General features: G+C 44.6%; 1 protein-coding gene across 8 annotated transcripts in view; it reads left to right on the top strand.

Moving 5' to 3' along the window:
* The window catches only part of ABR (ABR activator of RhoGEF and GTPase), a 551,973-nt gene that overhangs the window by 492,067 nt on the left and 34,637 nt on the right, over positions 1 to 25,269 (top strand). The window contains exon 1 of one of the 8 annotated variants that reach the window (XM_075335223.1): positions 24,481 to 24,886. The exons of the other annotated variants lie outside the window; for them this stretch is intronic. Coding sequence (XP_075191338.1) covers positions 24,725 to 24,886 — 162 coding nt within the window. The 5' untranslated portion in view covers positions 24,481 to 24,724. Of the gene's footprint in view, positions 1 to 24,480; positions 24,887 to 25,269 lie in introns of those variants that run through there. 8 annotated transcript variants of the gene reach the window in all.

Here is a 25,269-nt window from a genome sequence, read left to right as displayed (position 1 = left end):
TGATGGGACAACACGCTGTCCAACTCACTGACACAGCTGTCATCTCAGCCCCCCCCCTGTTATGCTAACAGATTGGGGTCCTGACCTCTCCCCCGCTCTTATAAAGTCTTGTTTAGACTAAGTGCTTACACTGCCAGTCTTCTGATGGTGCCGAGGGGACTGTCATAGTAATGTATGTAGGAGGCCCAGGATGTGCTTGGAGTGGAGCTACATGGGTGGTTTGTGTGCTTCTTCAGACTTCATATGGAAATTTATGCAGATATTAATCTGATCCATGTCGTGGGCGGTATAAGACTTCAGGGTTATTAAAGGAGTTATCCACTATCATAACAACCCCTTCCAATTCCACGTGTACCCCAGGTAAAATATAAATTCCTATACTCCCCTCCCGTGCTTGCGCTGTTCCAGCGGTGTCTGGAATTGCGTACTTGGGGCTCACGTAAGGTGGTGACGTCACGCAGGCCCTGCTTACAATAATCTCTGGCTTCTCTCTACTGCCTTCACACAAATAAGTTATTCAACAGGAAGTGAGCGCTGCGGTTGCCGCTCACTTCCTGTTGATTGCTCTTGTGTCCGAAGGCGTGAAGAAAGAAGCCGGCACCGATTGGACGTGGCACTCGAATTACTGGAACTCACTTGAGGTTGTGGTGTCATGCAGGCCCTTCTTACAATAATCACTGGCTTCTCTCTACCGCCTTAAGACAAATAAGTTATTCAACAGGAAGCGAGTGCTGCGGTTGCCGCTCATTTTCTGTTGATTGTTCTTGCGTCCGAAGGCGAGAAGACAGAAGTCGCCACTGATTGGACGTGGGACTCGAATTACTGGGGCTCACGTGAGGTTGTGACATCATGCGAGCCCTGCTTAAAATTATCGCCGGCTTCTCTCCCACCTTCAGACAAATTAATCGATATGAAGTTAGAGCTGCTATTCCTGCGTTCAAAGGCGGGAAGACCAAAAATAGCACTGATTGGACACTGGGCTCATTTGACATCACAACCTCACGTGAACCCCAGGAACACGGGCAACGACACCGATGGAACAGAGCCAGCATCGGAGATGAGTATAGGCTTTTTTATTTCACCTGAGGTACACGTATAATCAGAAGGGGTTGTCCTAGTATCGGTCAACCCCTTTAATCTGAAAAGTAGAGTAATATGGATTCGGAGATGGTCTCCAAAACAAAAAAGTTAATGGGCTGTAGTGCTCACACCTTGAATGGACGTCCAAGGTTTATCCAAAGGAAGTGAAAGCGCAGCAGCCCAATAACAGCCAGTGATTGGCTGCAGGAATCACATGCCATACTGTCACAAGATCCTCGGGAGACCCGACATTGCTGGAACAGCGCCTGTGCAGGAGGTGAGTATAGGGTATTGTTATTTTATATTGGGTTGCATTCAAGAAGATGTTGTCCGAATGGTGGACAACCCCTTTAAGTAATAAGCCTTCTCCTTCCCTACCGACACACTCATATATATATATATATATATATATATATATATATATATATGAGTGTGTCAGTGGTAGGTGGCAGACTCATGGGTTCACTATGTGAGACTGCACAAGGTATAAAGGCGTATTTACACTGCACGATTATCATTAACAATCATCCTGGAGCATTTGTTACCAATAATTGTGCAGTCTAAATAAGCTGCCGATCACTTGATGCTACCCTGAACAGTATAGTATTGATCGAGTACATGTCAGAGCCACTTAAAAAGGTCCCAAAAATCTATTTTCTTGTAAACTATTTGGCACTTTTTCTTGGTATCACTATCTTCATTGCTTTTACACAGCACCCTTATGTTAGTACATTGGTTGCAAAAAATCTCAGGTGTTTTTCTCCATCACTAGGGGCAATCTGTATAATTGTGCAGATGGCAGACAGCCACAAAACATTTCATTAAGCCTTTTAAATTCTAAAATGCATATGAAGGTGTGAGATGTATAGTCTGGCTTTGGTGACACGCTGTTTAACTTTGAAGAGGAAGAATAGAAGTCATTCTCTGTCTTCTGACATTGTTATTTAGGGGATTATTGCATGCACCTATTATTTAGACACCATAGACGAGCGCGCGGGGTTTCTTTCACCAGGTGCTGTTTACACTGCACACATCTATATAGCTGTAAGAATAGCTTCTCCAAATAGATAATGTAGAATAGAAGACTGATAGAAGTAGCAGCCGAAACCCAACTGAACCCTGTGTAACTATTCACATAGGTGAATAAAAAATCAAGAAAGTGCTCCCTTAATGTGGATGATTGGATATTCACTTTTAGCCCAAAGGTATATTGTATAGTTTCTAATACATCTTATTAGAGTTTGCGATTTTTTTCCTGATAACTTTAGTATCACCCCTGCAAAGACCTAGGTTTGAACCAATTGCATTTCTGCTACTTTCATTCACCACTAGAGGGAGCTTAGGAATACAGTTGTGTATTGAACTTGGTAATAGCAGAGCTCCCTCTAGCGGTGGCAACAGGTAGCCAAGAATGTATATATATATATATATATATATATATATATATGCATTTATTATTCAATATATAATTTAGGAGCTAAAAGCTACAAAGTAATTGGAGGTAAAGAAACATTTTTTGTAGCAAACACCTATTTACCTAATGAGGGGTCAGGTAAAAGCAGCGCCTTTATTCCAGGCTGTTTCCCGTCCATGTGATGCCATGCATTCCCTCTCCTTGTGGCACTTCTCTTTATCACATTAGAGCAGGCAGATTATTCAGCCTTTCCGGTGGCTATGCTGGAATGTTAATGCTTTGCAGGGTTTATGGGGCGAGATGCATACCATCCCGGACTGTTTTCTTGCTTTGCTCCACTGTCTTAATGTGCTTAACAAAACAGCCGCCACGCTCCGACCTCTCATTTCTTGGAGAAAGAGCAGCACATGTGTATAGGACACTGAGGAAAGATATGTAATTCTTGCCCGGTTTCTGTAGACCCAATCTATTGGAGAGGGTGATAATGATCAATCAAGATTTAGTCAGGCATCTTTTAAGGTCTGAATACATTATCATGTTACAATATCTGTGACAAATATGATTGATCACATTTTTATTATATAAGGTTAATTCAATAAAATCTACACAAACATGGTTTAACTTAAATTTCTGTCACTAGACTCCGTGTACATATCATTCAGCTAATATAATATTACTTAAACCGTTTTTTCCACACAAAGTTAATTTTAATTACTAGATCTTGGAATAATAATAATTTCCGCAATTGGATGTGTTTAAAAAAAAAAAATGTTCCTGTGCTGAGATAATCTTATATATGTGTCCGTGCTATGTACTGTGTAATGGCTGTGTCTGACCATACAGGGACATGGTATGATCATACCACAGCTCTTGGGCCAGAGAGGATGCAAATGAAAATATAGAAATTACAACACAGGATCATAAATAATTCTTTCTTTGAGGTAAAACATTTTTTTAAAAAACAGGCAGGTAAATGTTTTACCTCACAAAAAGTATCCGCTGCCATCCCAAGCTGTGCCATCTAGATTCTTTCTTTTGCATCCCTCCTGGCCCAGGAGATGTGGTATGATCAGACCATGTCCCTGTACAGTCACTGGGAGCTGGCAGGCACGTGACCGCAAGTATGTAATTCGAATATGTGCAGTCACAGGTCGACTAGATGCGAATGGCTGTGCGCAATACTATTGAATTGAGTGAGGTGGGATACGTTTAGTTGGAATGTAGCCAGAAGTATGCAAATCAAAAACCTGCAGTCACATGACCACTCGCTCGCAACACACTGGAGTATCCGGACAGTGCGTGCACAGCGCGTTATTAGAATTCACAGGTCTGCGGTCACATAGAATAACTGCAGACTTGTACCCTAAGGCCAGATAACTCCTTTAAGCAATTTGACAAAGCAACTAAAAAATTAATAGTGTATTTTTCTTTTGTTGTTTGAATGAATGAGTGTAATAATCAGTACAGTATTTGCAATATTTAAAATAAATCTGTTAGCAGATTTTTGCTATGTAATCTGAAGACCGCACGAGATTGGGGCTGAGACACAGATTTCAGCGATGCATCATTTATTAAGCTGTGTGCTATTGTTTAAAATAAATCTTTTATCACCAGGAGATTATCACTGCCCAGACTGGCTGCCTTGTGCCAAGTCGTCCAGCCACACCCCCTTCCTCTAATAAGCAGCACACTGTCAATAGAGAAAGTACAAAGAGAGCCTGGTTGGGGCGGGGTTAACTTTCTGAACTCTGCTACATCTAAAAAAAGCTCTGATTATATCGCAACTGCTGCAGTCAGTAAACTAAGTGATACATCGCTGGAATCAGAATCTCTTTTCCTGCATTATGCTGCAGTAGCAAAAACTAGTGACACTTTCCCTTTAAATCTATTTCACTTTGTGCAAAGCATAGAAAAGGACCATGTAGAGAGTTCCATAGATAATATGAGCATGTGAAAGCTTCTCAGCCGTTCTCTTATTTTCCAATATATTTCATACTAACACTTATTCTTGTTTGGCGCTGAGGCTGTTAGGTGTTATATTCCTCAGAGGTCCCATGAGACGACATGTTTGTATGTTGCATATTTTCTGGAGATTTGTGCCTGTGACTGGTTCCTGCCAAAGTCTCTCTGGCCTCTCTCGTTCCCATTTCTGATTTTGACCCATCTGGGACAGGGCTCTGATTAAAAGCAGATGTTGCTCACGGGCATTTCTTCTGCTTTTTGTTTTTTTGGTTTTTTTTTTATTTTAAATGTGGATTTAATTTTTTATAGTTTTGTGCTTTAGCTTTTAACTAGATTGTGCAGGATTTTATTTTTATTATTTGATTCTGCCAGACGATCAGTGATCAAGTGAGGCATCGGAAAAAGTCAGATTCGCTGCGGCCCCCTCCTCAATATCAGTACCAGTCTTGGACTTTGTATGTAAAACTGGGGCCGTTTCTTTCTATTTTAATCAGAATGGGAACAGGTCTCAGCTGAGATAAGTGAGGCGTTCACAAGCTTTTTCTTTCGAGAATGCTTTCTTTTTTGCTTCCACTGAGATCTGTTCCTTTTTTTTGGGAAAAAAAAAATGAATGAAAAATAAAGCTCAATTAGACCCACGTAAAATAAGCCTTATTTATGGATCAGTCACTCATAAATACGTGAAATTCCGCGTATGTTCACATATATCAGTCTTAAGGGAGCTTTACACGGAGCGACATCGCTAGCGATGGCACCCGCCCCCGTCGTTTGTGCGTCCCGGGCAAATCGCTGGCTGTGGCGCACAATCTCGCTAGTCCATGTCACACGTACAGCCCTCACTAACGACATCGCTGTGGGCGGTGAACAACCTCCCCTGAAAGGGGGAGGTTCATTCGGCGTCACAGAGTGGGCCGCCAATAGAAGCGGAGGGGCGGAGAGCAGCTGCATCTCCGTCACTCCCACCTCGGCTCATTGAGGACACAGGTAAGCTGTAGTTTGCCGTTCCCGAGGTGTCACATATAGCGTTGTGTGCTGCCTCGGGAACGACGAACAACCTGCGTCCTCAACAACCAACAATTTTTTGAAAATGATTGACGTGTCAACGATGGACGATTTGGTATTTTCCATCGTTAACGGCCGCTCGTTGGTGTCACACACAACGACGTCGCTAATGATGCCGGATGTGCGTCACGGAATCTGTGACCCCGGCGATATATCGTTAGATACGTCGTTGTGTGTAACGGGGCCTTTAGTCCTTGATATCTCACAATATAACTGGTGAAATACAATACCAAAAATTACAGTGGTTTATATCATGAGAATTTCCTGATGCCAATGAAGAATGTCACTGATTCAGTGGTATACGCTGCCTGTGGGCTCCAATGGTTAATGTGCACAAAACGTATTTTCGACACAGAGCTCCAAATACTCTGCACAAGCAGTAAAATCCTTAAAATGCTAGTCCACTTTAAATAAATTGTTTGTGAAAATCTATATAACATCCAAATTGTTGTCAGCGACACACTGATGTCCTTGTTTTATTTTTGGTCCTGAGTCAGACAGCTTCACTTCTGGAGAGAGTTTCCCATACTGACATGAAGGGCCTGTCTGATTTGCTCATTTCAATAGCTAAGCCAGCCCCATTGTCGTGTCTATACAGTGGCCGTTACTGAGTAGCCAACTGTCTGAGCTAATTGACATCAGCAGTCACTACCCTACATGCATGGCTCTGATAAGGCCTCGAGACAGCAAACTCTCTCCTATGATGAGCACTGAGAAGTGAGCTGCCGAGATCAAGGGTGAAACAGAGACATCAATGAAGCCTTGGTAACAAAAGTACATTAGTAAGTTGTATACAATTGCATCAAGAACACATCCAAAGTCTTTCTTATGGGTTTGGAACGCTGTCTTGAATCTTGACCATTATATAGATATTAGTGATGAGCAAGCACTACCATGCTCGGTACGCGGAATGAATAGTGATGAGCGAGCACTACTATGCTCGGTTGCTCGGTACTCCGAACGAGCAGTTGGATGCTTGGATAGGCGCAACTGGAGAACCGAGTATAACAGAATTCAATTGGGGACTCAAGCATATTTCCTGGAAATCTTCAAGGGAACCTGTCACCATCTTTTGTCCCTAATAAACTGAGGCCACCACCAGTAAAGCCCTTATATACAACATTCTAGAATACTTTATAAAAGAGTCCAGGCCACACTCTTTAACGTAAAAAACAGCTTTATTATACTCACCTAGGGGGCGGTCGGGTCCGGCGCCTCCTGTCTTCAGTCCATCGCTGTCGTCCTTCCCAGCTCCGTGTGGATGACTCGTTCTATATCATCCACACAGAAACCGCCATTGCACTCCTGCGCTACAATATTTTGATCAGCCCTTTCACAGGAACGCCGTTGAGGCCTCTGTGTGCATGACGTAGGACGGGTCATCCACATCAATCTGGTAAGGAGGATGGCAATGGACTGAAGAGAGGAGGCGCCGGACCTGACTGTTCCATGGGTGAGTATAAAAAGGTGTTTTTTTACCTTATACAGAGCGGCCTTTTGCTGTATATAAAGGCTCAGTGGTTATGGCTGCAGCTTATAAGGGAAAATCCTGATGACAGGTTCTCTCTCAAGTCCCCCGTTACCTTCCATTATACTCGGATGTCTGAGTAGCGTCCATTCGAGCGTCCAGCTGCCCATACCAAGCACGGTAGTGCTCACTCATCATCACTAGTAGATATGTTTAAGACCACATAAATTTAAAAAAACAAATGTGGGCACTTTAAATTATTAGTTTTCTAATCTCTTACATCTTTTAAGTATGTATGGTCACTCAATGGCTCCGCAGAAGGCCCTTTCCCTAAAGGACCCCTCTGAGCAGACATGGGCATCGTGGGCACAGTGTGCCGGTCCTGTACACCGCATTTGTCGTGAGCAGGGAATAGCTTCATTTGATGCTTTCCCTCATTTCTTTAAATCTTCTATTCTCCGCTAGCTAAGCAGATTCCCTGAACAAATGAGATTTCTCTCTTCCTTTATTTCCGCTGGATTGAGCCGCCTGGCAGTTTATTCTTTGTCAAGGCTTCAGAAGGAAAATGTATGGGGCGGAAGGACCATAGAGGTATTGTCTGGCCAATGCCGCTGTTATCACTTACAGTCAGAAGCTGATATCGCGAATGGCAGAAAATCCACAACCATGAAAGGTGGCTGAAGCGACAGCTGCAAGTCTACGAAAACCACGTCCCACCCCACCAGAGCAAGGAAGCCCCAACTCCCAGCCCCTGGCTCCTCTGCCTGGTGACAGACAGGAGCCAGACGTCTTTATGTTCATGGCAAATTATTCATTGAATACTACAGCTTTATAAAAGGAGAATGATCGTTATATGAATATGTCAAGATGAAGGTTTGTTTTACGGTGTATAATAAGGCTTTTATGTTAAAAGTCTATTTCTACTTGCCCCCAGTAGTCAACTGGCCCTGACAATCTATCTGATGTCTGCGGGGACTACCAGACAGGGGGCACTGTCCCAACCCCTGGAGATAAGCGACGTCCGATTTACCTACAGGATCCTCATCTTTTAACACTATATATGAGAGGCGGGAGTTATGGCTGAATTCACACATGGAATTTTTTTGATGCCTTTTTTACGGCAAACTCCGCATACGTACTGGTTATAGCTTTTATTCTTGCTGCTTTTTTTTTTTTTTACTCAAAAGTTAAAACTACCGAATACTCTTCTTAAAAGAAAACTAAAAACTAAACCTCATTTAAAGTTTTTTTTTTTTTTACACTGATGGTTGGTGTATGACCGCACAGGGTTTGCTTGTAGTCTGTTACCAAGGAGATACATAGCTCTGTATAAGAGCTGCAGGCACAAGGCAGTAGGATTGCTTATTTAATTTTTGGCATAATAAAATTTCCTTTCAAAGCCGTGTATAACACTGGGGAACAAGACAATTGGTGCCCGAGATATTTAACCTACTTTAGGTTTTGACGCTGATTCTAAATCTGCCTTTAGTTTTCTTCCATCAGCTCTAGTTAATGCGATGTGATATACCCTATATATGTGCATACAACCAATCAAACACTAGGAGTGATGTCTACTAAACATTATTCTTTTTACTTTAGTGGTATTAAAACAAATGTATGCATGGAGATTTATTTTATTTATGAAGAATTTACATCACAAAATAAGAATTAAACAAGCATAAAAAGTTCTCATTGATAAACTGTTCATTTACTGAGAACTCACAAAAGTGGTGCTTTAAAGATTTTTTTTGCTGTGGGTTGCGCCAGGGCCATCACTTTGAATAGACCAGCAGTAATCCACCATCATGTGGGTATCCAAGTGTCCTCAGTATAAGGGTCCCATCACACACAACGAGATCGGTAACGAGATTGTTGCTGCATCACCATTTCTGTGACGCAGTAGCGATCCCGTTAGCGATCTCGTTATGTGTGACATCTACCAGCGATCAGGCCCCTGCTGTGAGATCGCCGGTCGTTGCAGAAGGGTCCGGACCATTTTCTTCAAAGGCGATGTCCTGCTGGGTAGGACACTTCGCTGAGTTTGACACCTAACAATGACCTCCTATACAGGTCCCTCATCGTTATACAGGTCGCTCATCGTTACTGTATCGTTGGTAAGGTCTGAGTGTGTGACATCTCACCAGCGACCTCCCAGCGATCCTTATCAGGTCGCATCGTTTTCGGGATCGCTGGTAAGTCGCTAAATGTAACGAGGCTTAACTTTCTCATATAGTTCTTAAATCTTGGTGGTATTGTTCACCCTGCCCTTCACTTAGGTTTTTTTTTCCTCCTCCTCCTCCCTCTCTCCCTTCCTCTCGATCTCGCTGTGTATGACATCGCTGCTCGTTACACACTGCTCTGGTTAATTTTTTGGACATTGCTCCCCCGCTATGAAGCACACATCGCTATGTTTGACAGCAAGAGAGCAACGATCGGAATGTGCAGGGAGCCGGCAGCCTGCGGTAAGCTGTAACCAAGGTAAATATCGGGTAACCAAGTGAAGTGCTTTGCTTGGTTACTAGCGTACGCCACTCTCGGGCTGTCAGTGCCGGCTCCCTGCACACGTAGCCAGAGTACACATCGGGTAAATAAGCAAAGCAAATTTCACATATTTCCTCTTACCATTTGTCCACTGCCAAAGGTGCGCAATACAATTTGTGCAGGCAGTGTATTTACGTTATCTCAAAAAGTAGAGCTGCTGCTGCAAAAAAAAAAAATAATTGACTCACCGTATTTTTCAGATAATAAGATGAACTTTTTCTCCCAAACATTTGGGAGTAAAATGGGGGATGGGTCTTATAAGAAGAATGTAGTTTACTGGAGGATGGTGGAGAGTGGTCATAGGAAAAGGAGGCGATGCTACAGGCTGAGTGCTGTTCTGTGGGCGGTGCTGATGCTGATGCCGGGCTGTTCTCGCTGTGGGGGTCGAGGCAGGGGCCATCCTTAAAATCTCGGCGGTGTGGGGTTAAAATAATGGCACCAGGAGTCCGCTCGTGCACAGGTTGAGCTCTCAGGTTGAGCATGCGCCACCTCCGGTCCATTGATCTCCCAGCAGCAGACTGGTGCCCAAAAGTGGCGCGTGCACAGATGAGATCTCAGCTTGTCATTAAGCCGATAGCTCAACCAGCGCATGCGCTGACTGCGGGAGCCATTTCTACGAAGCCTGCTGACAGTTTCTGGATGCTCCCACCTCACAGCGCTCGCAGCGAGTATCCGGAACACTTGCCGCACTGCCTGCAGCATCGACCTACTCCAGCACTGCCACTGCCTCCTGTGACCTTGCTCCACCACCGCTGCACCCTCCCCCCCCCGGTAAGACACCACCAAATTACCCTTTTTTCTCTCTAAATTTGGGATGCGTCTTATAATCTGATGTGTCTTATAAATGGAAAAATACGGTATTCTGATACAATGGACTTGAGTATACCTAATATCAATACCCGAGGCACCCCAACATTTTTTAATTTGTTCCCCAGCATAATATCTGTATAAATTGATCCTTCTATATAATATATGTTTTGTTGTATTTGCTTCACATTTACAATATCCATTTCTATAGGTTTTGTTCTTTTGGGATTGCACTAACCAGACTTCATAGGTGACGCTGGTGAGCAGACCTCCTGGGCGTCTTGGCTCGGTGTCAGGTCGGTTCCAGTACTCCAGACGATTGGTGTAATCTCCAGACAATGCTCTATTATATTCTATTGCAACCCTTCTGTTTTGAAATATAGCAAAACAATATACAAGGAAGAGGAGTGAAGCGCGAGCCCACACCTGACACATGTGCCGTGGACGCTCCGTGTGTGCCGTCTCTGTGTCCGCTGCATACACAGCAGCCCGTGGGTGTGGAGGAGACATCTGAAAATCTCTCATCGGCTCGCCGGATGGTTCTGTTTTATAGGACACAAATTAATCTGTGAGCCATATGCGCTCCTAGATAAGACCGCGTGCAACGGATTGTCCCGTTTTATGTCTGGCTTTGAAGTCCTGTGCAGACCTTCATATAGAAATCTCACAACCTCTTCACATGGGTTTACGTTTTACTATACACTTGGTCTTGGTTTATGAAGCTTCAGCCATGGCTCCATTACGTTACAATGTGTGTTTTTCTGGTATCTGCCCCTAAGCCTGGCTCTCGTGGGCTCTATATGGGAACATACGGAGATCAGTCTCCGGAGGTGGAGGATATTCTTCTGTAATTATATCTGCACAGACCTTTGATGTCCCCATGATAATGTAACAATGATGTAGACTTGATAAAGTAAGGAAACGCTCATTGATGTGGTGTCCTTATCCCTCAGAATTGCAGATAGATGTAATACTCATGAGAACTGTTGTGTGGGTGTTGTGTCTTTTCTTTATGCGGTCACCGCAGAGATATATTGTCCCTTCGGACCTTTTTATTTTCCGTCTTCATGAAATGTAATGGCTTTACAATGTGTAACGTTAAATGGATCTTCAGGAGAACGTTACCTGGAGGAGGCACATTAGAGGTGACCTGCAGAACATAGGCTTTCCATGTGTTAGGGCCACGCTCTCCCATACTCTACATTACCTACTAAATGGATTTTGCAGCGATTGCCCCGCTCATCACCATTGCGTGGTCGTTCTACGTGTGTACAGGACAAAGCCTTTCAGTATTCGGAAATGAGATTATTTGTGTGGGTGCTTTTCGTCAGGACATTAACTATCAGAGGCTTCAAATTTACCAATGTTTTTTCCATAAGGCCCAGCCAAGGTATAGCTGGGATCAAGCATCCTATTCGGCTTTTATATGGCAGCAGCATCACATTTCTTAGTACGTTTTGTTTCCTTAAAGGGAATCTATCACCAGATTTTTGGCACCTAATCTGAAACCAGAATAATGTAGAGACAGAGACCCTGATTCCAGCAATGTATCACTTACTGAGCTGCTTAGTGAAGTTTTGATAAAATCACCATTTTATCAGTAGTAGATTCATAAAACAGAGGTGTAAGGCACAAATATGCTTAATAAAAAAGTTGTTTATTCGACCATCCAGTCAGGGGGAAAGGCGTGATTGAGGTAGGAGCACACAATCCGTCAGACAATGGCCGTTTCGCGTCTTTACAACTGATGCTTCCACGAGTCCATTTCGCTTTCAATTGTAAAGACGCGAAATGGCCGTCGTCCGACGGATTGTGTGCTCCTACCTCCGTCACACCTTTCCCCCTGACCGGATGGTCGAATAAACAACTTTTTTATTGAGCATACTTGGTGAGTGCCTTCCGCCTCTGTTTTATGAACTTTATGGATTGTTGTCTAATGGAAAGAGCACCGCTTCCACTGCTCTATGGATCTGCTGCCATATAGTGAGGTGACCAGTCTGGATCAAGTGGATTGAGCGTTATGCGTGCTGAATAGTGCCAGGTGTTTCCTTCTCCCTCTGGACAATCAGTAGTAGATTATCAATAGTGCTGCCAGGTAGTACAGCATATTTGAGTCCTGTGTAACCCTGCCCCCACCACTGATTGGCAGCTTTCTGAGCACAGTGTATATGGGCTGAAGGCTACCAGTTACAGGTGCAGGGTGGGGTTATAGAGCTCAACATTCAAATAACTGCTAGAATGCAGCAGAAAAACCTGTCATTTTAACAAAATGACAGCAAACCGCTCAGTAAGTGACACATCGCTGGAATCCGTGTCTCTGCCCCTGCATTATGCTGATCTCAGATGCGGGAGCAAAAACCTGGTGACAGATTCCCTTTAATACAAATGGAAATGCTTCCTACCACAAAGGTTTTAACACATTTGCCAGTGAGTATGCAGAAAGAAAAACTGGCTTTTCTGTCATCGACCATGGGTTTTAGCGTGTTAGACTTTTTTTTTTTTCAACACATGTAAGAAGGTGGAGGGACTAAAATAGTACCACAATTTGGCAAACCTTAGTCGACAAACACATACCAACGAAGGCCGCGCTCACATCAGCGGTATTTTGCCGCAAAACAGGATTCGTCACTAATGCGTTTCAGGTCCATTCATTTACAATGGAATTGCAGCAAGATGCGGTTGCGTGCGGCATACACAACCGCATGTGGCCACATCTTGCCGCTATTCCATTGTAAATGAATGGAACTGAAACACATTTATGATGGATCCGGTTTGGCGGCAAAATACCGCTGATGTGAGCGCGGCCTAATAGATGCCCATACACTGTCTACAGAGACCCGAAATATATCCAGCAGGAACCACTCTGATCATTTTGGACTGGCTAAAAGTTAAAGCACCACTCCATAGTTGCTTTTATTTCAATGCTGGAGTGGTGCTTTAAATCCCCTGACCCCAGTCTTATACTCACCCTCCGGCCTCTTCATCTTTTATCACCCGCACCTCCGTTGGTCTCCTGTGATTGTGGCCTGCCAGCAGCTCCAGTCGGAGGGTGCCAGAGATTAAGGAATAACGTTTGGAACACCATTCTATGTCTGAACTGGGTGCAAAAAACCTAAAAAACATCACTATGGGGAGATAAGGTATGCACACCAGTGACTATGGAAGGGGAATACATGAAATAGCAGAAACTGCTGTGTGAATACTGACATGAAAAATTCAATAGCTATTTGTAAGAATGAAATGTGAAAAATGGAACCTGCATTACTGCCATGAATATATGAATAAAGAGAAATTTAGCTACTGAATTGATCAATGCAGAAGAGCCCCAACACTACGCCAAAGTATTTCTCTACGTTGGGGTCCCTAGCTTGTGTGTGTCCTCTCATGCAGTTAGAGAAATACTTTGGCGTAGTGTTGGGGCTCTATTGCATTGATCAATTCAGTAGCTAAATTTCTCTTTATTCATATATTCATGGCAGTAATGCAGGTTCCATTTTTCACATTTCATTCTTACAAATAGCTATTGAATTTTTCATGTCAGTATTCACACAGCAGTTTCTGCTATTCCATGTATTCCCCTTCCATAGTCACTGGTGTGCATACCTTATCTCCCCATATGGAGGGTGCCAGAGGTCACAACTCATATCAAGTCTATGGAAGCCTCGTTCTGGCTCTCATAGTCTTGCATTGAGACTTTTTATATTGGACTCCTTCACCGACAGCTGCGCAGGATTAACCACGATTTTGTTCCTTTCTTCCGCCGGATTTTGTACCAAAGCCCTTGTGGCTTGTGGTCCGTGCGGCAACTGTATATGCAATATACACTAGCTGTGGGTCACACAACCCGACTAGGTGAGCGGTTTGTGTTTTTGAGGGGTTGTTTTGCTTTATGGTATACAGTACTTGGATAAGACCCTATTGTGGTTTTTTTATTCATAGTTTTTCTCTCTATTGCTGACTGCAGAATGAGTTAACTGAGAATCTGTCAGTGAGCTCATTCTCACAATCCAATGGTTTAGTTTTATAACTTTTTAATTTGTCTTTTTCTTAAAGAGAATCTGTCAGCAATCTGAGAGCTGCATAATATAGGACTGAGATCCTGATTACAGGGATGTGTCACTTACTAGGCTGTGTGTTCTTGTCATATCAGCAGGTGAGTATCACTAACTAGAGGACTACATCTCACCCCACAGCAGTGAGGCTCATCTGTGTAACCCCACCACTGATTAGCCGCTCACTGACCGTGCACAATATTCACAGGATGCTGCCAATCAGGGGTGTGGATGGGATTTTACATAGCCTAAACGTCTTAGCTCTGCTACATCTACATCAGACAAGACAGGTATTCTATGAAAACTACACCAAGCAGCCCAGTAAGTGATACATCGTTGGAATCATGCTTTATGGCAGTACATTATGCTGCTTCCAAATAATATAGCAAAAACCTGCTGACAGATTCCTTTTAAGCTCCTCTTAGCTGATTTATGAACACAATTCTGATCAAAGGTGAATGTTCAGGGAAATTAAAAGAAGGTAAAAACCAAATGGTGCAAAATTGTTAATGAAACAGAATTGCAAAAATGATGTTTAGCTTCAAACACATGGACTTAAGTAGTATACATCACTCTATTACACTTTTTGCTGATAACCCGCACCATGGACCACCTGAAGTCTGTGCTACAGCCGCACTACACTAGGCAGTGCCCTTCTGCTGGTGCTGGGCATCTTCAGTGCGTGTTTGCTTGTTCTCACAGCAAACACTGCAGTGACTAGTCACGGGCAGAACTCTCCCCAGTTTAGCGTAGCCCCCTGGACAGACATCGGACAGTCCGTGCTGCAGACTATCATTATTTTAGTTTTCTGGTGAAACTGAAGGTACGCTTCCAGTTCTAAGTAGTAACTGCCTCCTATTAAAGGGAATCTGTCAGCAGGTTTTTACTGCCCCATCTGAGAGCAGCATTTTGCACGGACAGAGACCCTGATCCCAGCGATTTGTCACTTACTGAGCTGTTTGCTGTCATATTGATAAAATTAATGTTTTCTCTGCTGCATATCTAGCAGTTATACAGAGCTCTCGAATATGCTGGACTACCTGGCAGCACACCAAGTAGTCCTCTAATGATAATATCCTGCTGGTTAAACAGTGATTTTATCAAAACTACACTAAGCAGCCCAGTAAGTGACACACCAATGGAATCAGGATCTCTGCCCCTACATTATGCTGCTCTGAGATTAGGTGGCAAAAATCTTGTGACAGATTCCCTTTAACTACCAGATTGGGATTTTTCACAATGAGTTTTCTAAACCAAGTTGCAAAATAATAAGATATTTTAATTAGTATTTTTATTAGTGAATAAATAACTGAGTAATTCTGAATTTGTATTGTAAGGTGCATGAAGCTGTTGATTTGGGTCAGGAGACCCGCAGCTGCTCCGGACATCTCAGTCCTTACTTGGACTGTAAACATCGGATGTGTGAAAACATCTTAATACAAAAAGTGCGCACAGGCATTGTAATGCCCATATGTCCCATCTTGGATAATACTGATGCAGCGAATACAAATCTGAGTGTCTGCATTGTACAAGCTTCTAAGCTCCATTATCCCCTGTCTCCGTTTTGGTATTATGATATTTGTTTGATATCAGCAGTATAATTTGCTAAATGCTGCAGAACGCTGGCGTGCTCTTTGTGACTCTATGTAACATGACTCCAGTCTAAATTAGGTCTGGATAATGTAAGATGTTTTCAAGTCCTGCAGTAGGAAACCGTTTTTAATTTAGTCAGTATAGGCAATACTTGTAGAGGCTGTGAGAGATTAAAGGACAGAGCTTAAATTTCCTATTTTGAAAAGTAATACATTTTGTGTGAGGCCTCGGTGTAATCTGACCTCTTAATAGCTGCCATCATCTGACTTTGACCCCAGCCAGGAACGTTCTTCTCTAGAATTGGCATTCTTCACCACCGAAAGAATGTCAGCTCTGGATGGATCTTGCATTCTGTGTGCAGCAAGTTTCCGTACCTTGATATGAAGATGTTAAAGGGCTACGCACATGTTCTCATACTGGTAAAATTAAAAGTAAGCAACTTTGGAATTAATTAAAAATCTTCTCCGTTCTCAAGAATGGCTTGTTGCCTAGCTTAGAGGCCACTGTGCTAAGAACTTGCCCAGTTGTTATAAGATTTCTAATAGATGTTGTAAGTAGTTATGAGCGGGCACTACCATGCTCGGGTGTTCGGTACTGGTAGAGAATAGTGATGAGCGGGCACTACCATGCTCGAGTGCTCGGTACTAGTAACGAATAGTTATGAGTGGAAATTACCGTGCTCAGTACTCATGACGAATAGTGATAAGCGGGCACTACCATGCATGGGTGCTCAGTACTGGTAACTAGTGATGAGCGGGCACTACCATGCTTGGGTGCTCAGTACTCGTAACGATTAGTTATGAGTGGGCATTACCGTACTCATGACGAATAGTGATAAGCGGGCACTACCATACTCGAGGGCTCGATACTCGTAACGAATAGTGATGAGCAAGCACTAACATGCTCAGGTGCTCGGTACTGGTAACAAATAGTGATAAGCGGGCACTACCATGCTTGGGTGCTCAGTACTCGTAACGATTAGTTATGAGTGGGCATTACCGTACTCATGACGAATAGTGAGAAGCGGGCACTACCATACTCGAGGACTCGATACTCGTAACGAATAGTGATGAGCAAGCACGAACATGCTCAGGTGCTCGGTACTGGTAAATCGTGATGAGGCCACTGTACTATGAACTTATTCAGTTCTTAGAAGGTTTCCAATTGAGGTTGTAAATAGGGTTAAGCAAGCGAGTGCTCTGAACTTAACTAATAGTGATGAGCTAGCAGTACCATGCTCAGGTACTTGTGATGAGCAAGTACTACCATGCTTGGGTGCTTGGTACTCATAGCGAATAGTAATGAACGGGCACTAACATACTTGGGTACTCGTAACAAATAGTGATGAGTGAGCACTATCATGCTCAGGTACTTGTAACGAGCAGTCAAATGCACGGATTGGCGCGACTCGAGCACCATAGTATAATGGAAGTCAGTAGGAGACTCAACCACTTTTCCCAAGTCTCCCATTTACTTCCATTATACTTGGATGCACGAGTCGTGCCCATCTGACCATTCAACTGCTCTTAATGAGTACCGAGCACCCGGACATGGCACTGCTTGCTGATCACTAGTTATATGCACTGCACCAATGCTGACCATGGTAACTTGATTACTTGCCCCGATCCAGATCCCAGATTCAGTGCCCCAGCGCTCCTCCAATACTGCAGAGGTAAAGCTTCCTCGTATATCCGAAAACCATGATGCGGCAGACTTCATCAGTGTTTAGTCACTGTCAGATTTTTCCAATAGTGGATTTTCAATTATTTTCTCATGAATTAATAAAATGTTTTTATGTAAAGTTTCACCTAACAATTATAATGTTCAAGACTAGAGTAGCCCATCGGACAGGTCCGTATACTGTGGCTCCTGGTCGGGGCACTGCCTACCGGCATCCGCAACTCTTTTACTAAGCCTGCTTATAGCAAGGCGTGTGTCACGCTGTAACAATGACGTCCTGGCCGCCAGCTAATCAGAAGAGAAGTCAGGGGTTCAATGGGCTCATGTTCAGCATCCATATTAAAGGGAACCTGTCTCCCATCTGAAAGCTGCATGATGTAGGGGCAGAGACCCTGATATCTGTGATGTATCACTTACTGGGCTGCTTGCTTCAGTTTTGATTAAAATCTGTTTTATCTGCTGCATAGCTACCAATTCTCTGAATACTGAACTCTGTTTATTTTCACAAGCACCACAGATTGTCAGCTTTCTGTGCACTCTGCATAGGCAGAAAGTTGCTAATTATTGGTGGGTGCAGGGGTTGGACTTCCTGGCAGTAGGTTTACTAGTCCTGTAGTGAAAATATCTTGCTAATAAAGTTATTAAAACTATTGCTGGCAGATTAGGTAGAAAAAATCTGCTGACGGACACCCTTAAAAATAAATAGCACATGGAGGGCATATGAATGCTTTCCAATTTTGTATTTTTTTGTGGACCTACAGACTTGTATTGGCGACTGGGACTCAAAATTGGATGTCTCAATATTTTGTTGCAAACCACATGGTTCATAAAACAAAAACAATTGACATGGGATCAGCCCTATAAACTATACTGGGTACGAGCTGAAATAAAAAACTGACGTCTGATTGATGCCATAGTCTAAAAATCCATCAGTAATTGAGCTATGATATTCATTAGCTCAGTTCCCTGTATGAATTCTTATAGGAGAACCATGTAAGATGGCTCCGGGCCCCTGTACACAAGCTGCACGTGAGTAATGGCAACACACCATTCATTATAATGGTATTTATTATCTATCAGCACCTCCAACGTAAATGTGACCGTAGCCTAATCTAAGTCTTACCGTAAGAATTCTTCACGGTTTCCACCCTGCTGTTCATGTCGTCCACCGCAGGGGCCACAGCCGCGGTCTGCCATAGTAATGGCACAGCCGCAGACTCTCACCGGCCGCTCACACAGCGTCTCCATATATACAGAAGTATAAGCAGGGCTGTGGTGAGCAGCGGGAGGGCGCTGAGTAATTCTATATAAGGATACAATTTTTTCCTTAACATCTAACATTTTGGCAAAGTTTTGTTAAATTCCCAGAAACCTCAACAAAAGTGAGATTTTTACAACAGTCGCTGCAAAAAATGTGAAAATATGTTCTCAGACGAATACACTGATTGATAGGCGGCAACACACAGTACTGATGGAAAAAGACCATATATCATATACAGTAGATCTGTCTGTCTAATCTATCTACTTCCAACCAGCAAACAACCACCCAATAGCCTTCACCGTGCATGCGGCTGCCCTAAGGGCTCATTGACAGGACAGATTGTTCAATCCGATTTAGGTCCAGATATAAGCAATGGTTACACATCAGACGGCGCACTTATACTCCATCGCTCCATTCATATAAGTCACAGTCTGATTTATTATCGCAGCATGCTCCCTTGAATGCCGACTCCTGAACAAAAATTTGCCAAAGGCCCCCTTCACACGTCGGTGAAACACGTGCGTGTTTGGTCCGTTTCCGTATATGCCGGAGACACGGCCAAACGTGCACCAATGTTAATCTATGATTGTGGTCACACGTCCGTTATTTCATTATGTCCGTGTGTGCGTGTCCGTGATCCGTATGTGTGTGCGTTTGGCACGGATGCATGTCCGTTATCTGCACGGAGCACGCACACGTGGACACAATGAAAGTCTATGGGTATGTGCACACACGTTAGTAAACACGTATGCATATACCTATAGTCCGTGTCCGTTTGGTGTTTTTATTTCTAGTGATGTCGGCTATTCTTTCTATTTCTGTGTATGTCGGTCAATCTCCCTGAGTCCGTCGGTCGGTCTCTCTGTCTCTCTGTCGGTCTCTCTGTCTGTCTGTCCCTCTCTCACAGTCTGTCGGTCAGTTTCCCCCCCTCTCTCATACTTACCGTTCCCCGATCTCCGGCGCAGCGCTGCACGGCATTCACACTGCTGCGGCGGCTTTTACTATTTTGAAAAAGCCGGCCGCTCATTAAACAATCTCCTATTCCCTGCTTTCCCCGCCCACCGGCGCCTATGATTGGTTGCAGTGAGACACGCCCCCACGCTGAGTGACAGGTGTCACACTGCACCCAATCACAGCAGCCGGTGGGCGTGTCTATACTGTGTAGTGAAATAAATAAATAAATAATTATAAAAAAACGGCGTGCGGTCCCCCCCAATTTTAATGCCAGCCAGATAAAGCCATACGGCTGAAGACTGGTATTCTCAGGATGGGGAGCTCCACGTTATGGGGAGCCCCCCACCCTAACAATATCAGTCAGCAGCCGCCCAGAATTGCCGCATACATTATATGCGACAGTTCTGGGGCTGTACCCGGCTCTTCCCGATTTGCCCTGGTGCGTTGGCAAATCGGGGTAATAAGGAATTATTGGCAGCCCATAGCTGCCAATAAGTCCTAGATTAATCATGTCAGGCGTCTGAGACACCCTCCATGATTAATCTGTAAATTACAGTAAATAAACACACACACCCGAAAAAAATCCTTTATTAGAAATAAAAAACACACACATATACCCTGGTTCACCACTTTAATCAGCCCGAAAAAGCCCTCCATGTCCGGCGTACTCCAGGATGCTCCAGCGTCGCATCCAGCGCTGCTGCATGGAGGTGACAGGAGCTGCAGAAGACACCGCCGCTCCGGTCACCTCCACGCAGCTAATGAAGACAGCCGGCGATCAGCTGAGCTGTCACTGAGGTTACCCGCGGCCACCGCTGGATCCAGCAGTGACAGCGGGTAACCTCAGTGACAGCTCAGCTGATCGCCGGCTGTCTTCATTAGCTGCGTGGAGGTGACCGGAGCGGCGGTGTCTTCTGCAGCTCCTGTCACCTCCATGCAGCAGCGCTGGATGCGACGCTGGAGGACTGTGGAGTACGCCGGACATGGAGGGCTTTTTGGGGCTGATTAAAGTGGTGAACCAGGGTATATGTGTGTGTTTTATTTCTAATAAAGGATTTTTTCGGGTGTGTGTGTTTATTTACTGTAATTTACAGATTAATCATGGAGGGTGTCTCATAGACGCCTGACATGATTAATCTAGGACTTATTGGCAGCTATGGGCTGCCAATAATTCCTTATTACCCCGATTTGCCAACGCACCAGGGCAAATCGGGAAGAGCCGGGTACAGCCCCAGAACTGTCGCATATAATGTATGCGGCAATTCTGGGCGGCTGCTGACTGATATTGTTAGGGTGGGGGGCTCCCCATAACGTGGAGCTCCCCATCCTGAGAATACCAGCCTTCAGCCGTATGGCTTTATCTGGCTGGCCTTAAAATTGGGGGGGGACCGCACGCCGTTTTTTTTTTAATTATTTATTTATTTATTTTACTGCACAGTATAGACACGCCCACCGGCTGCTGTGATTGGGTGCAGTGTGACACCTGTCACTCAGCGTGGGGGCGTGTCTCACTGCAACCAATCATAGGCGCCGGTGGGCGGGGAAAGCAGGGAATAGGAGATTGTTTAATGAGCGGCCGGCTTTTTCAAAATAGTAAAAGCCGCCGCAGCAGTGTGAATGCCGTGCAGCGCCGGGGATCGGGGATCGGTGAGTATATGAGAGAGGGGGGGACACTTCAGTCACTCGGGGGATTAGTGGTCACCGGTGAATCCTTCACAGGTGACCGCTAATCAGTACTCGACACAGACAGAGCCGCGGTATGAGGATGAAGTCGGGTGAAGTTCACCCGAGTTCATTCTCATCGCGCAACTCTGTCTGCTGTCAGCCGACATTTATAAACGACATTGTGCATCACACACACAGACATTCCACACGGACATTCCACGTACACATACACGTTAATTCCACACGCACACACGGACGTTCTGCACACAAACACGGCTAGCATACGCAATTCACACAGGTGCCACACGGACCATAAAAACGGACACAAAAACGGGACACGGACCCGAATAACGGCCCGTAACACACGTGCGTGTTTTTCACGGACGTGTGAAGGGGGCCAAAAGGAGTGAATGGAGATTTCTAGCCTTATTGATTATCTCACTACGTTCCTGCAAGATGTAATTAAAGGGAACCTGTCATCAGGATATTAGACCTTTAATTCAAGGCATCTGTCTAAAGACCCATACATCCAAATTGCTTGTAGTATTTCTTTGGAAAGTTTAGAGCAATCTATCATTGAAGTTAGTCCCTGTGCGCACTGGGAAATGCATGTTTCTTAAGAAAATTCCGCACCCAAATCCGCATGCAGTTTTGCCGCGGTTTGTTGTGTTTTGCTGCAGGTTGTTCCCTGCGGTTTTTTACCATTATCTATGGCACAAACGCAGACACCTGCGGAAAAGGAGTGACATGCTACTTCTTTTTGCTGCAGAAAATCTGCACAAATTCTGCAGCAAAATCTGTAGGGGAAAAAAAATGCAGTGTGCTCACAGCATTTTGGATTTCCCATAGATTTTGCTGGAGAAGGACTGCAGCAAGGTTAGGATCAAAAACTGAACCTTTTCTGCAGCAAAAACCGTGGGAAATCCGCAGCAAAAAAACACGGTGTGCGCACAGGGCCTTAATCACAAATGCTGGGCTGGAACATGCACTTCTTCCACTTTTCCTGCCTCCCTCCATTTTTTTTCAACTCACTGCCAGCCTCTGCTCTCTGACAGATGGTCTCTCTTTTCTGGGTGACCTGCCTCCCCTGTCGATATTCTGCATTGTAAAACTGTAGGGGGGAAAAAAGCGCAATAGGGTCTTACCCGGTATGAGGGTAGACAGACAAGACAAAGAAGCACTCACCTGGTGATGTTGTGCCAGTCACAACCCCTGATGATAGCCTGTGAGTGCCTGGTGGTTTAGCTGCAGCCCCGGGAGAGGAATTTTGTATCACACAGGTAGAAGAGAAGACCAGGTTTATGCCGCGCTAAAAACCACTGATGCGTGTAAAATAAAAGATTTCCTTTTTATTTGACAGTTCCTACGCGTTTCAGAGACATCCGTCTCCTTCCTCAGGAAAAGAAATCATGATTTCTTTTCCTGAGGAAGGAGAACGGATGTCTCTGAAACGCGTAGGAACTGTCAAATAAAAAAAAAATCTTTTAATTTACACACATCAGTGGTTTTTAGCGCGGCATAAACCCGGTCTTCTCTTCTACCTGTGTGATACGAGATTCTGCATTGACACTGTCATGGCCAGGGTTGTCTCCTCAGAGGGGACGGCGCATGCGCAGATAACTCCTGATGAATGTGTGAGACTATCTATCTGCACATGCAGTAATGGCGCCTGTGCAAAATGTCATTCAAAGGAGGCAGATCACTCAGAGAAGAGTGACCCATCTGTCAGAATCTGGCAGGAAAGCTGGGTAAAGGGAGATGTAGGGGAGCTGGATGTGCAGTGTCCACCCCCAGCACTTACGATTAGACATGAGCGAACTTGAGGTTCAATATTTGTAGCAAACACAAACTTTACAAAATAAAAAAAAACACAAGAGAGTTTGGAGTTGGAGTTCTGATGCGTGATATGTTCTGACCACTTGTGTGAACATCGCTCTGCTCAGGTACGCTCAGTGTTCAGCTCAGTGTGAGCCACTTGTAGTGTGTGAACGACTCGCACTGGGGGTAATAACAACATAATCAGATGTAGTATGCACCAAATAAAGCAATGGAAAAACTCCACGATCTGTTTATAGCTGACTGCATGTGGATGGAGACCCAAACTGCCCAATTAGTGATTTCCATTGTAGTTCAGGTCAAGTCTGGGTCCCAAACAGAACTTTATCTAAAGTCTGGCTGAACCTAAACTTCCATGGGTCCACTTATCCCTTCTCACAATTAAACTTCACTCGCAGCAGATGACGCTCGGCTGACGCTCGCAGCAGAGTTTGAGTTGAGCATCATTAGTCGTCGGCTGACGCTCGCAGCAGAGTTTGAGTTGAGCATCATTAGTATATTGCATTAAAAAGCGCTTGCATAAGAGAATTTATGGTTGTGTGAATGAGCCCTAAAACTGGACACGTTCACCTCGTGTAGTATTTTTTTTTTTCCCATGTAGATTAACCCTAGAACGCATACCTGGGGCCTCGCAGGCCTGCTAGGTCATTTGTTTTCTATGGTAGATTGTTATGCTTGCGCGTTCTATGGTTAAAAATCCACAAGTCAATTTTTGGGGCATTTAGAACAATATACCATGGAAAGCTATAAAAAAGTAAACCCCAAATCTTTTTTTCTCGTGTGTGGACTGTCAGCCAAAGTAATCCTTGTCCCAATACTCCGTGTGACCATACACTTATATTTACAATGCACAGAGGGGCTGCAGAGCTGTAATTCAATGGCCGTCATTGTGAGATTATGTTTCAGCAGTCTGACCCTATTTTAGTTATCAAATGACCTCTGTGTTGCTCCCAGGTTAAGGATTAGTGTCCATTCCCTGGAGTGGTATCCAAATGGTTAAGCCGTGAGGGGGAGAGCCTGGGTAATAGGGGGCGTGTGGAGGGCTGGGGCCGCCTCTTGAATCCCCTTGCTTGCACAGTTGTGTTCAGGCTCTGGGCTGGATTGTCTTCTCCCCACGTTTCTGCAGGGTAGGAAGCTGCGCTGTGATTTCTGCACTTGCTGACTGGAATCTCTTCTCATTGATTTGTGCTTGTGCAAGAATAGGCTTCCTGGGGCTGGAATGAGGAGTGTGAGTCAGGAGGAGAGCAGTGACCTGGTGGGTGGGGGGCAGGAGGTGTTGGGGTGACTGAGAAGAGGTGACACAGCTCAGGAGTAGAGAGAAAGCCTTCCCATAATACCTGCAGCGAGCCATGACCGAGGTGATGATGCAGACTGACTGCAACCTGAACTCTGTGTGCGAGCACCTGGAGCACTGCTGCCTGGAGAGGATGCAGGATGCGGGGGCCAAACGCCCAGCCAACACGGGGGCCCGGCTCTGGGGACGGGTCCGGAATAAGCTGCTTAGACAAAAGGTAATTGTCTCTTACCGCCGCTCGCTTTACTGATGTTCTTATAATTTGTTACCTATTGACGTCCCCTCATCTATGGATTGGAAGGTGTTGGAGGTGAGGAGGATAGCCATGGATATTAGTCCTGCAGTGCAGATATCTGGGAGATACGCCGTGGCATTCATTTCCGACTAGTTGAGTTCTCTGGGATTTTACAGTTGTGGTTTTGATTCTCCCCCCGCAGGAAACGAAGACCCAAACATTAGTCTTCTGTTAAATACAGATGTTCCTGCTGCCGGGGAGATTAAATAATGTGTGCTTGTGCTGGCGCCGACAGATGGCACGCTCAGCGCTGGCAGGGCTTCCCAGCCCGCTCATCATTGCCATATTATATAGCAGTATATTGG

The sequence above is a fragment of the Anomaloglossus baeobatrachus genome, chromosome 2 (genome assembly GCF_048569485.1).
Source record: "Anomaloglossus baeobatrachus isolate aAnoBae1 chromosome 2, aAnoBae1.hap1, whole genome shotgun sequence".
Lineage (NCBI taxonomy): Eukaryota > Metazoa > Chordata > Amphibia > Anura > Aromobatidae > Anomaloglossus > Anomaloglossus baeobatrachus.
The sequence above is the reverse complement of the archived record's forward strand: the minus strand, read 5'-3'. Positions and strand labels throughout refer to the sequence as shown.